A 13,779-nucleotide genomic window follows, 5' to 3' on the forward strand; every position below is an offset into this window, starting at 1 on the left:
TGTCAAAAAGTTTGAATTTTATTCAAGAGTAAAGTAGCTTTATTTTTCACAATATTGAAAATTGCTATTATGAAAAATTGTTTGGAATTAAAAACTATATTCTAGTATCCAATTACACCCTTCTAATTGAAAAATTTTTTTTTTGAAAAATTATGGATAACTAACATTATTTTCAGTTATTTCAATTCAGATAACTCTTTTATTTTTAATTTTAATTTTTAATTTAATTTTTAATTTTAATTTTAATGTACGAAAAAAAGTGATTCTTAATAAAAAGTTCTGCATGGTCTAAAACCTAAAATACAACCATCTTATGTCAAATTTTATCAATTTTATACAAGGTGTGTCAAAAAATATGAATTTGCTAAAGAGTAAAATATGTTTATTTTTCAGAATATCGAAAATTGTTATTATGAAAAGTTATTTAGAGTTAAAAACTATGTTTCAGTATGTAATTACATCCTTCTAATTGAAATATTCTGAACTATAAAGGTACTTTACTTTTGATCTAAATTTATCTTTTTTGGCATACCTCGTATAAAATTGATAAAATTTGATATAAGATGGTTGTATTTTAGGTTTTAGACCATCCAGCACTTTTTATTAAGAATCACTTTTTTTCGTGAAATTAATAATAAAAGAGTTATCAGAATTGAAATAACTGAAAATAATGTTAGTTATCCATAATTTTTCAAAAAAAAAATGTTTTCAATTAGAAGGATGTAATTGCATATTGGAATATAGTTTTTAATTCCAAACAAATGAGAGATTTATATTATGAAACACTTTTCATAATAGCAATTTTCAATATTGTGAAAAATAAAGCTACACTCTTGAGTGAAATTCAAACTTTTTGACATACCTCGTATCACATTCATAAAATTTGATATCTGATGGTTGAATCGTGGGTTTTGGACCATGCAGAACTTTGTATAAAGAATAACTTTTTTCGTAAAATTAATACTAAAAAAGTATTTCATATGGATACAACTTACAGGGACATACTGTAGGTAACTAGTGACGTTATCCATCTTATTATTCTTTTAAATGCGAATAGAGGCCTTATAAACATAAGTTTGCTTTATCAGAAAAAAGGATTTGACGAATGAAACGTGGATTTTAGCATAGTCAAAATACAGATTTTACTAAGTTAACTTTTTGTGTATCTAGCTGAGAATTTTTAGTGCCTATTTTATATCTAAATCTATATTTGCTTTGGCTTTTGTGGCCAAAGGTAAGCTGAAACATTTATAACGAAAGCTTCTTAATTAAGATAAACATCAAAAACAACGTTTTCCTACACTTATTACATACTAATCGTAAATGTTATTAAATAAAAATTTAAAATCTTAAATAAAAATTAATTAAAGAAGTTTTCTAAAAATGCATGTTTTCATACAGCGAGGGACAACATTCTTCACTACACGGACCTTTAAAAAACAACCTGACTCTTTCGATCGAAACAATCTTTGAATTAACACTTTGGCTCCCATATGAATCACCGGTGATACATCAGCTTCAGTCGCTGTTATATAAATTTGCAGAAACTTCTTTCTGGTACCAAGCACACTGCGGTTATAAATTTATTCTCCGATTCAAAGGTGTCGCTCTGGACGACTATATCATACCGGAATAACTTTTAGGCGGGATTTGCTTGTGATCACCGGAGATTCACATGGTATATGAATGAACCAGAAGAGTCTACGTTTTCGTATTTTTCGCCTGGTACCCTTCTGATTTGGTTAAAGGGGACATTTTTAAACAGGAATCCACAAAGAAACCAGGGCCGCCTCATACCAGGGCGGCCTCACAGCATGGATTAAATAGTTGCCCAAATGCTCCGCCGCTATGTTTGGAATGTTTTCAAAAAAGACACTAAGATATTATTTTTTATCTGTTAAAATTTCTTCTTTTTTTTCGGTAACTGTTTATAATAAAATATTCAGCAAACAATGCGTGATTGTTTTAAATAATAGTCGTCAAATCTTGCTATTTTCTTATTACTTTTGCAACTTGACTAAGATGAATCACCCCTGATGCCCAATTGTCCGACATGCTATTATGTTCAATTACATCCCATCGATATTAATACCAACGATATTAATGGCCATTTAAACTATACTCTGCATGGTATCACCGGTGATACACATGGTCTAGAAATAAACCAAGAAGGTTGATCACCGGTGATACGTGGGTGAATCAAATATAAACCGACCTTTACGTCTCCGCTTAGCATTAGCTGGCGATATGGTCTAAATTAGTTCTGTGATGGGAGGTTATAGTCTAATGTATGACTGCGCGCTACCGCCTGTTCTCTAATGACGTGCAGTCAGTTATTGTTGCGATGACCGGGAGGGTAAGGCCATGTTCGGTTGCACAACGCATTGTTATCAAATTCTTCGCAACAGAAAATGTTGGTCCCGCTGAAATTTGACGAAGATTAAAAAATTCATATGGGAAATCAACACTGTCCAGTACATAAGTAAAATTTTGGCATAGACAAGTTCGTGAAGGACAGGATGCAGTGCAAAACAAAAGTCATCAACGACGTTCAAAGACAAGCACGTCTCAGAAAAATATTGACGCCATTTGTGACCTTATTGCGACAATGTTTTTGGATTATCGTGGCGTTTTGTTGCTGGATTTTCTTCATGAGAGACGAACCGTTAATGACGCCTATTACTGCAGTCTTTTGGACCGTGTTCGAGCTGCCTATAGGTCCCAAAAAGGGGGACGTCCTATACGAGATGTGTTGCTCTTGCATGACAACGCCCAGCCGCATACAGCTGCCCTCCAAACACAAGAAAAAATAGTGGTAACGCATTGGACTCTCGTTTAACATCTTGTATATAGTCCTGATAATTCACCATGTGATTACAACATGTTCGGTTCATTAAAAGATGCATTAGGCGGAGCGCGGTTTGATGATGATAATCAAGTGGAGCACTTCCTGAGCAATTGGTTAGATACCCGCCTTCATTATTTTTATTAAAATGGAATTCAGAAACTTCCTAGCCGCTGGGAAAAATGCATACAGAAGGAAGGAATGTATATAGAAAAATGAAGTATTGTTTAATTTTTGTAATTATAATTCAATAAAAAGTTATTAGCAAAGGTCGGTTCATATTTGATTCACCTCTCGTACATATGGTACCACAACGCAGAATCATTACAGTATCATTGGTAACCAAAGTGTTAATAGAGTTAAAGTTATCTTTGCTTTATAAATTTAATTTATACAAAATAATTCGCAGCAAAACCAAATCAAGAGACGTCTTATATTTCAGTTCGTTCAGAGAGTGTCATAAACGCCCTTAGGGTGTATATATGACTACCTCTGAACAAACTAAAACAAATCCAGCCTCTTAATACCGAATTACAACAAAATAACTCTCTTGATTTCGTTTTGCAGCGAGTTATTTTGTATTAGTTTTCCTTCTTATTGAGTATCGGGACAAGGTTTTCGTTAGAGTTTGGCCATGATGAATAGACAGGTAGTGAGGTGCACTATTTAGACCTCTCCGTGTCTTCTTTTATTTATCATTCACTTTGTAAGTAACAGAAACCATGAATAGACGTAACCAGAAACTTGTCTCATTAGAGGTTTTATTTCTTCGGAAATAAAACTTCGATTTGTATTGTATTTACACACTATTAACATTTTTGTATAATTAAAAAAGTGTAAGTGGTTAAAAAACATAGTTCATAAACAATATACAAAACAGATAATGAGCAGATGTTATTAGTTTTAGAGTCTAAGAATGCACATAATCAATTTTTAAAACAAGCAAACACTAAATTGTTAACAAATTGTAACATGCAAGATATTTACTTATACCAGAAAAGAGATGAGAATCAAAATGGACAGTATATTTACAATATTATAGAAGGTATTATAAAACTACATTGTATACTATAAAATAATCTTTACTGTTGAGCAAAAATATCCAGAGCCAATTTTTCTGTACAATAGGGAATCATGTAAGACTTTTCAAATAAATACGATTTGAAAGACCGAGAAGAGAATTATGACGAGTAATTTAATACAGATGGTCTGAGCAAAAAGGTCTCTATAAACAAAATATGGACTCAACATAACCATAAAAAACCTTGCCTTCTTCAAGAGTCATAACTTCTCTCTTATTACAAAAGTAAGAACACTGCGATGCTATTTCTTCACTGTCTTTTTTATGGTGTTGCTACAATCCTTCGTACACACTATGCAAAATGAACCCAGATAATGTCCTCCTACAAGTCATTTTGTAAGGAAAAATATTTGAAAAGCGAGATCCAGGAGGAAGAAGAACAACACATCTGTGCAGCTTTTACGCGCTGCTGCAAACAAAATAAAGATTGTCATGATGATCGCCAACATTCGTCACGGATCTCAAAAATCAAGGCACCTCAAGAGGAACAAGGGCAGACAGGAAATAGAAATAAAGCAAAGAAGAAAATGCTAGAAGACAGGAAAAACAAAAATTCAACGACTGTGTAAAAATCCTTAAACAGCAATATACATTAATGTCTATCGGCTCACGTCTCCTGGTTATAGATCTCTTTATGACATTGCCTTTTGGACTCTTCCCCGTTTTTTCGCTCAGATGGTATCCAATTCTATATCAATTTCGGTGGGTGATGGTATGTCATCCCCTGTACGTGTCTGTACCAAATAAGCTGCTTTTGCTGTATTTGTTCTATGATGGTGGATGTTTCGGTGGGTGATGGTATGTCATCCCCTGTACGTGTCTGTATCAAATAAGCTGCTTTTGCTGTATTTGTTCTATGATGGTGGATGTTTTGTCCATGATTTGTCGTAGTTTTTCATTTTTTACGTGGATCACGCTAAATATACCTTCTGATCTGCTCTAAAAATCCATTTCAGAACAAGGACTTTTTGTGTTAACTTCTCTTAGTGAGTTGCCCGGTTTCCACTCATAATGTACAACGCTTTTTAAAATACTGTTCTATACTGTTTTGGGTTCTGTGAGTTTTTGATCAGAGAATGAAGGTAGCCTCATTCAGGTAGATTTTGAAGAGTGTTCAAGGTAGACTACAGCCTTGCCTTAGTTGTTAATCTTTATTTTTGGTCGAAGATCGCTGTAAAATCGTTCTATTGTTATGATAAGTGCAATGTTAATAGATGGACTCTAGTATTTACTGCAGTCTAGATAGGAGTATTGTATCATAATATTTCGTTGAGTTCACAAATAATTAATGAGTCGGTGATCTTCACCCATTCTTTTTTCATTTAGTTGGGTTTAAAGTTTACATAATATATGGTCGATGAAAGATCATCCAACTTCAAATCCTGCTTGCTGTTCCATGCTGTTCCAGTATACAATCTACTGAGAGTGCTGAAAACTGAGATACAGCGGAGTTCTTGCAGTTTTCCTTATTCGCTTTTTTGTGGATCGTTGTAACCCATCCTTATTTCCAGCTTTCAGGCATATTTTCTCCGTTTAAAAATCTGTTAAAAAGTGCTGTTAGCAGATTAACAACTCTTGGTGTAGCATTTTTTAGAAGATCAGCAGAGTTTCCTTATTTTCCATAAGCTCATTTATTTTTCACGGTTTTTATAACATATATGTTTATTTATGGTCCATGGATTTGGTATCTTCTGGGTGTTTAAAAGATCTGGACTTTTGTAGTTCTGTAGTTTTGTAGTTGCATAGTGACTTTTAAATACGTTGATGTTGATGGATTATAGATTTGTTGTATTTATGTCATCCACTAAACAATTTTCTAAATAATGAAAAGGGGGAAATGGTATAGTGGGACATAAAGATAGATCAATAGAAATAATATTCGTAACAAAATTTAACTATTAATTAATTTGTGTTAATTTTACTAATAGGTTGAGTTGACATTTTAAAAGCATCTTAATTTTATATTTACCCATGTCAAACTAAAGCCCAATCATAGAAGATGCAAATAATTTCGAAAAGAATACAATGAGGTCAATTACAGCAATGCAAACGAAATTTTAATGAAAGCATTACAATAAAATTACTTTATGGAAATTTTGCTTTATTTTTAGAGCTACACTCATAAAAAAATCAAAAATTACAATGATTAGGTATATCAAACCAAGCATAACACAAAAACATAACATACCACATTTACGTAATTTACTAATTTTATCTACAGATCCAGTTTACAGTAGCTTATCCTGTGCAGAAAATATTGTAGTATAAGTAACAACAAATATAAGTCACAGTATAAACAATTTCAATAAACAAACAAACACAGAAAAGGCAACCAGTGTACATACTTGCAAAAAATATATACCAAGCAAAACGTATTAGGTATACATATAAAATTCTCTGGAAAAGTTCTGGTGACCTAACAACAATTATGTTCTCACTTTTAACTTTTATTTCCATAAATTGTACAAAAGAAAACTGTGGGTTTTACTTTACCGAGAAAAGTTTACGAGATTTCGAGAATCGTTTTAAAAAAAATTATTTTAAAAATGTGAGCTGTTATTATTGTGACGCTCCCAAGCGGGTCCTGTCATTCTGGAAACTTCGAATTAGCCGATAGTGAGTCTGACCCTTTTTGAAGTTATACTTCTTTAGGCGCGATAGAGAGTGAATTTTTATTATTCTGCGCGCATGCGCACAGAGATATATCAGTCCAAAAAAGGCGTGGAAAAAGTATATTAGTGTTTTTAGTAAATATATATTATAATAATTTTTGTGTCTTTGGATTTGTCTTCCTCGGGAGTAAAATAATACGTATTATTAAAACATTTTTATATTTAATACTTCACTTCGTCTATTTGTTACCGTGATTTGTCATAATGTCCGAGAAACCGTTAAAACAATGCCTTCGTAGCATCATTGGTACAGCATTCGACTAGAGATCGAGAGGTCCAGGGTTCAAATGCCTGTCTACAAAATAATTTAGGTCTTTTTTTTTTAATTTTTGGATTTAGAAAGTGGTAAGTATTAAAATTAGTTTAATAAAATAAAAATAAACTGTTTAAAGTATTTTATTTCGTTGAAATCATGTAATAGAAGTATAAATTCTTACGTGCGTACAAAGTACACACACATTCTTTTTTTTTTGTAGGCGAGGCAAAAAACTTGTTTACTCGTATTTAATTTATTAGATTTTTTCCAGAAAATACTAGGTTACCTGAAAATCATATAAATACAAACGTTTTGGAATTAATCATTCAGTCTCGCATAATTTTAAATGTCGTGTATTTCAATCGACGAAAATTTCAAATGTTGACTTCTACTTCCCCTTCCGGTCACATTAAGTGAAAACCTAGGACTTACCAAGTTCAATTGCTTATTTACAGTTTTCTTTTGTGAAAAACTTATGGATACAAGTAATTTTAAAGATAATCAACGCATTTATGTCCCATTTGTTAAATAAAAGTCAATATCTCTTATCATCATCATTCAACCAGGATCTATCCATTACTGGATATAGGTCTCCCTCAGTCTTTTCCATGTATTCCCTTACTGCTTGTCTAGAATTGTAGAGTACCCCTCATAATGAACAATATATATGGTGGTAAGATTTAAGAGACAATTATTATTAAACTATACATTATATACATTGCAAATATATAAAATATTCTGCTAAAATATAAGAAAACACTAAAAACAATCCCTACCGATAAACAGATTTGTGCACGTTAGTATTTTTAATGATAAGTGATTCTAAATTTTGTACAAATACCTAAAGACCGTCCGACACCTTAACGGGTAAAGTAGTACCAGGTATCTAAGATACTCATTAATATTCAGCTCAGCAGAGTGTTATTGTTGAAAGCATGGATTTTCATAAACAAGGGATCTACCTGTTTTAGGAAATGATCCCTTGTTTATGCAATTTAACACCTCCAACAATAGCACCCCGCTGAGCTGAATACTAACGAGTCACTTAAGCTGGCACACAACAGAACGTGGCGTGGCACGCTTTATGAAATAGGAAATATGTAATAGAAAAAGATAAAAACTAAAAGACGGGTGTCAATACAACGTGAAATTGCGTTATTTCTCTCAGAATTTGTGATTTACGATCCTTGGACAAAGAGCAAACCCCTTATTTATGAACAAAACAGACCCTTCCAACTTGGCAACGGACAGTACCGTGCTACTTTTGTGGTCTATCGACGTTGTGTTGTAATTTTTATCATTGTATGAATTAACCAACTTACTAAATTTTCTACCACCAACACTGGTGGTGTACCTTGATACCCTTGGGGACATGGTGGTCCGACCGATTTATAACAAAGTAAATATTTATTAATTTCACAGTAACGTAGTGTGCCAACTGTACTCTCTTTTCTTTTCACTATTTACAGTACCTGGCCAAATTATTAGGTCAAGTAAGGAAAAATTTACTATATTATGAAGTTATTTTTCGCATGATTATGAACATATTTGAAAAAAATACTGTTGTGTTCCTTTTTTTTTTGTGGATATTAACTTTAGGGTGCGGATCCATTAGGTTTGCTGCTCCGCGCTCCCTCCAACTGCTTCAATCGATACGGCATGCGCTCCTCTACATATAAATCGCCACCGATTGGAGCGGCGAACGGAGCGCGAACCTAATGGATACGCACCTTTATCTGTAAAGAAGTGCATGTCGTATCGATTGTAGCAGTTGCAGGGAGCGCGGAGCAGCAAACCTAATGGATACGCACCTTAAAGTTAATATGCACAAAAAAAGGAACGCACCTTAAAGTTACAGGGAGCGCGGAGCAGCGAACCTAATGGATACGCACCTCAAGAGTTAATATCCACAAAAAAGGAATAAAACAATATTTTTTCAAATATATTCATAATCATGAGAGAAATAACTTCATATAGTAAATTTTCCTTGCTTGGCCTAATAATTTGGCCAGGTACTGTATATATTTGCTGTATACACTGTTCGATTCCATCTTTAGATACCCGGTACAGGTATATAAGGAGTTAACAATCACAAGAACTTTTCCAGAGACCCGCATTTAACAACAATAGCAGCAAAAAAATAACACAATAAAAACATACGAAATCTCGACTCACCTTAAATTATGACCTACTGGCTTTCTGTACAATTCAAAAGCCGAACCTCGTTGCTCCCTAGAACCTTGCAGATCTACGATTGGAGGCCTGGTTTCCATGACGTCACCGTAGGTTCCGTCGTGGTGCTGGGCTATGGGGGTGATTTCGCTTCTACTGGCGTAAGAAATGCTCGTGTGACGTCGAGGGGATTCCTGATAGGGAGGCGCCATGTCGTAATGGCTTCGGTTCGGCCCGGGTGGGTACTGCATGTTGGGGTCAGCTGGGTGGAAGTTGTGGTGGGGCGGAGTGTTGTAGTAGTAGTTGTGGTTGTGGTGGGGAGACAGGTTTATGTTTTGATTGCGATGATCCTATAAACATTAAAAATGTAATAAAATATATATTTACTTTATGAATTTCAGTTTGTTATATTGTGATATATTTTCTGTATTCGTATGTTTGGTGGTAATATTACTAGCTAAGTACATTTCATTAATTTGCGACTGTTTTGGATCATCGCTATACACTCAACGTCAAGAAAAAAGTAAATGCCAGAAATAATATCATCCGCAACCTAACTAATACAAAATGGGGAGCAGAAGCTCACACTTTCCGCACTTCTGCCTTAGCATTATATTTTTCGGCTTCGGAGTTTGGATCACCGGTGTGAGCAAACTCTGCTTACGCTAAAAACGTCGACGTAGCTCTAAATTAAACGATTTGTATAAGATCGGGTTGCCTGAAACCGACACCTATCAGGAGTCTGAATCGATCCACCAATCAGGAGACAGATCACGTCAGAGGTAGAACGAAAGAAGCAGGAGACGAATCGAAGACACCCCTTGTATGACCACCAGACTCAGCCAAGTAGACTAAGATCTCGGAAAAGCTTTCTGTAAAAATCAAGATCCATCCCGGAAGTACCAGAGACGCGCCTCATACACCTATGGCAAGCGTCAGCTACCGCAACACATTTTCCCCCTTCAGAAGAAATGGATGCCGGACACAATTTACCGTATCCGACATGGAAAGCGCTAAACAGACTAAGAACTGGCGTTTTACGTTGTGCTAATATCCGGGAAAAATAGGGATACCAGGAGGACGATACCTGCGACTGTGGCGCGGTTCAGAATAGTCACCATCTACTATCATGCACCGAGATGTGAGACACCTGCACAGAAGAGGACCTAATTTTAGCAAATGACTAGAATATAATAAACCAGCATTTCTATGTTTGATGGACTTAAAGAAAGCATTTGACAGAGTAACACTCAAAGATGTAATCCACCTTCCGTATAATAGAGAAGTCCCCCTAGATAGCATAAAAACCATTGAAAACATCTACCAAAACAACAAAATGGAGGTCAGAATAGATGGACAACTTACAGAACATATAGACATAGGCAGCGGAATAAGACTCAATGAGTCCTATGCTCTTCAATTTAATCATGGATGAAATAATCAAAAGCGTCAGCAAAGAGGATATAGAATGGGACATAAAGAAGTAAAAATACTCTGTTACACAGATGACGCAATATTGATAGCCCAAGATAAAGATAGTCTACAAAGATTAGTCCACAGATTTAACATAAAAGCTAAATAATTCAGTATGACAATTTCATCTCAGAAAACTAAAACAGTAGTAATGAGTAAAGAACCAATCAGATGTAAAATAGAAATCGATGGTATCAGTATTGAACAAGTAATGGAAATAAAATACCTTGGAATTACATTGTCAAGTTACGGAGACTTGGACAAAAAAGTGAGAAATCAAGTCCAAAAAGCAAAGAGACTGGTAGGATGTCTTAATAACACTATGTGACGAAACAGGCATATTAACACTGAGGTGAAGTCAAGAATTTATAAAGTCAGTGTACGACCAATAGTGACATATTCATCAGAAACAAGACCCGATACAGCCACAACACAAAGACAACTAGAAACAGCAGAGATGAGAGTACTGAGAAGAATTACAGGAAATACACTGAGAGATCGAAAGAGGAGTGAAGACATAAGGAGACAATGTAACGTACAGCGTTTAAACGAATGGACACTAAATAGAAAAAAGAATGGAATAACCACATAAACAGAATGGGGTGTGGTCAAAATAGCAGGAGATAAATCACTAATCAGTAGAAGAAGTATCGGCCGACCGTGCAAAAGATGGAGTGACAACGTTCCATAGAGGTATCAATCCGCCAATGAACAAGCAGAATAAAGAGGAAGAAGATTTCGAAAGTCGTTTCTATATTTACCGAGTAATACTAGCTATTCTGTATTTGTCTCGGTACGAAGTTATATAGGAGAATAACTGTTACCAGGTCAGTATGGTCGAATAATAAGAGAAAGAATAGAATCAGAATACGAAGATATGGAAGAACAAAGTGGATTTCGTGCAGGAAGATCATGCACTGATAATATATTCGTTCTGCAGCAGGTAATCGAAAAACGGAAGGCAAGGAATCTATCTATCCACCTATTGTTTGTAGATTTAGAGAAGTCATACGATACGGCACCTTTGAAAAAACTATTTCAAACATTGGCGAAAGTAGGTCTTAGTAGAGAGTATGAGGATGCTATTGCAAATATACAAATGCAAGAAGTGTCGTTGAAGAAGGAAACTTTATATCTGAATCATTTTCAGTAACAAAGGAACTTAAATAAGGATATAAAATCCTTTATAAAAGGTATATTTGTTAAAATCCCTATACAGGGCTACATCAAAGACAGAACTAGTTTTCGATCGGTTGACCGATCATCATCAGTGTAATCTTAGAATCTACATGCTAACCACCAAAGTAAAAATATTTGGGTAAAAACCCTTTACAATTCATCCGTCATAGGAACATATGAAGAAGATGTGATTTATAACATGGATGCATAAAATATCCAATGTTTTACGCCCGAGGTACCAATGAGCTCAATCTGACAAGTTCATATCATGGCTGTATGGAAGCAAGTCCATTAAACAAGGATGTTGTCTGTCTCTGAGCTTATTTAAAATATTTATTCAATCATCGCTAGAGCAGTGGAGGAAACAAGTATTCGGAATGGGAATAGACATAGGCGGTGGTAAATGTCTAATATGTTTATGTTTTTCGCAGATGAACAGGTAGTCGTATCGAATGATGAGGAAGACATGGACTACATGTTTAGAAAACTAAAGAAAGAATATGAAAAATGGGGCCTCAATGTGAATATGTCAAAGACAGAGTATCTTAAAATAGGGGATGATGAAGAAGATCCAGAGTTAGAAATTAAAACCACAAAAACATGTAAAGAGTATAAATATCTCGGTTATATAATATCTAAAGAAGGCATTACCAAAAGAGTCATCGAAAACAGAACGCAGCGGGGCAAAAAAGCGGTAAACATTCTAAGCTCTCTAGTATTGTCTAAAGATATAAGACAAAAAACGAAATTGACAATCTATCGTACCTTGGTAGAGCCTATTGAGACTTATGAGGCAGAAGTTTGGCAGATCACGAAAAAGATAGGAAAATAATAGAAGTAGTAGAAATGGATTTTCTAAGGAGAGCGTGTGGTATATCCAAAAAGATCTCATCAGGAATGTAGATATTAGAAGGAGGACAAATACTGTATATTTCAGTGTAGATGTAATTACAACGAGACAACTAGTATGGCACGGTCACGTGAAACGAATGAATGAAAATATATGGTCCAAGAAAGCTTTAAATTACATACCACAGAAAAGAAGAAGAAGGGGAAGGCCTTCAGCTGCCTCGGAAGAAAATTTACGGCACATCATAAGAGATAGAGCCATCAAAGAAGACGAATGGATGGACAGAAAACGATGGCAGTCGAAATGCGAGAAGCGACAGAGGCTGTAGGAACTTACTTCGCTTTTAGATAGATAGACAGACAAATTTATATACTTACCACAGGATTACTATGACTCTTTCCATGCTGATATACCGGTGGCGACTGAATAATTCCTTCTCTTATTTCTCCGCCATAGCCTCCTTGGGCTTTATACGGCGGTTTATAATTCTTCGGTTTAGGTGGAGGCACCGGCTTGTAGGTGTTGCCGTTAGGGGGACCCATATGGTTCTGAACCCCTGGATCGTAGCCGTTATGGTGTACAGGTGGACTTCTCAAAGGTGATTGCTGATGGATACTAAGAGTAGACTCTCTCAAATCTTGATGAGACGTACGCGTGTATTCGGGAGGAGGTTGATGCGGATGCGAGTTGTTACGGCTAAAAAGATAAATACTGTTAGGATAATTTCACTGTATAGATTAACATGAACAAGAAGTAAGGATGAAAGTAAAATAAAAAATGCAAAAGACTGAACATCTTCAATAATTATTTTCTAAGTTTTACTGACGCTTTGTACGCTTTGAACGCTGAGTAGGTCATCTATTCAAGTCCACTTGAAATTCTAATCGATTATGGGGTGGGGATACACTTTCTTTTAACTTTTCGATTTTTGAAGTTATACTTCTTTAGGCACGAGGGTAAATTTTTATTTTGCTGGGCGCATGCGCACACCGACAGTATGGTATGAAACGTTATGAGGGATCTGATTGGGTGTTAAAATCATCTGTCAATAATTGTTCAAATGGAGACACTGGATAAACAAAATGTTGTGTATATTAGTTCTTACTGTTGTGAGGACAGTGACAAAAAGCAAGTTCATAATTGTAGTGACTTTTTAAATAGTTTTTAAAAGCAACAGGTACGTACCTTATTGTAAATGTTTCAGTATTTTAATAAAAAATTACAAATTAGGTAAATACCTATTTGGAAAAT

The 13,779-nt window shown here is 34.9% G+C and overlaps 1 protein-coding gene across 4 annotated transcripts in view; it reads right to left on the bottom strand.

The window, feature by feature from the left end:
- LOC114336287 (tight junction protein ZO-2) overlaps nt 1-13,779 on the bottom strand; it is a 390,572-nt gene that overhangs the window by 37,783 nt on the left and 339,010 nt on the right. For 3 of the 4 annotated variants that reach the window (XM_050657746.1, XM_050657747.1, XM_050657749.1), the window contains exons 18-19: nt 12,906-13,224; nt 9,030-9,376 (exon numbers count right to left, since the gene is read on the bottom strand). In XM_050657746.1, coding sequence (XP_050513703.1) covers nt 9,030-9,376; nt 12,906-13,224 — 666 coding nt within the window. Of the gene's footprint in view, nt 1-6,114; nt 6,170-9,029; nt 9,377-12,905; nt 13,225-13,779 lie in introns of all 4 variants that reach the window. The other variant, XM_050657748.1, reaches the window with a different exon arrangement.

The sequence above is a fragment of the Diabrotica virgifera genome, chromosome 8, assembly GCF_917563875.1.
Source record: "Diabrotica virgifera virgifera chromosome 8, PGI_DIABVI_V3a".
In the NCBI taxonomy this organism is placed as follows: domain Eukaryota; kingdom Metazoa; phylum Arthropoda; class Insecta; order Coleoptera; family Chrysomelidae; genus Diabrotica; species Diabrotica virgifera.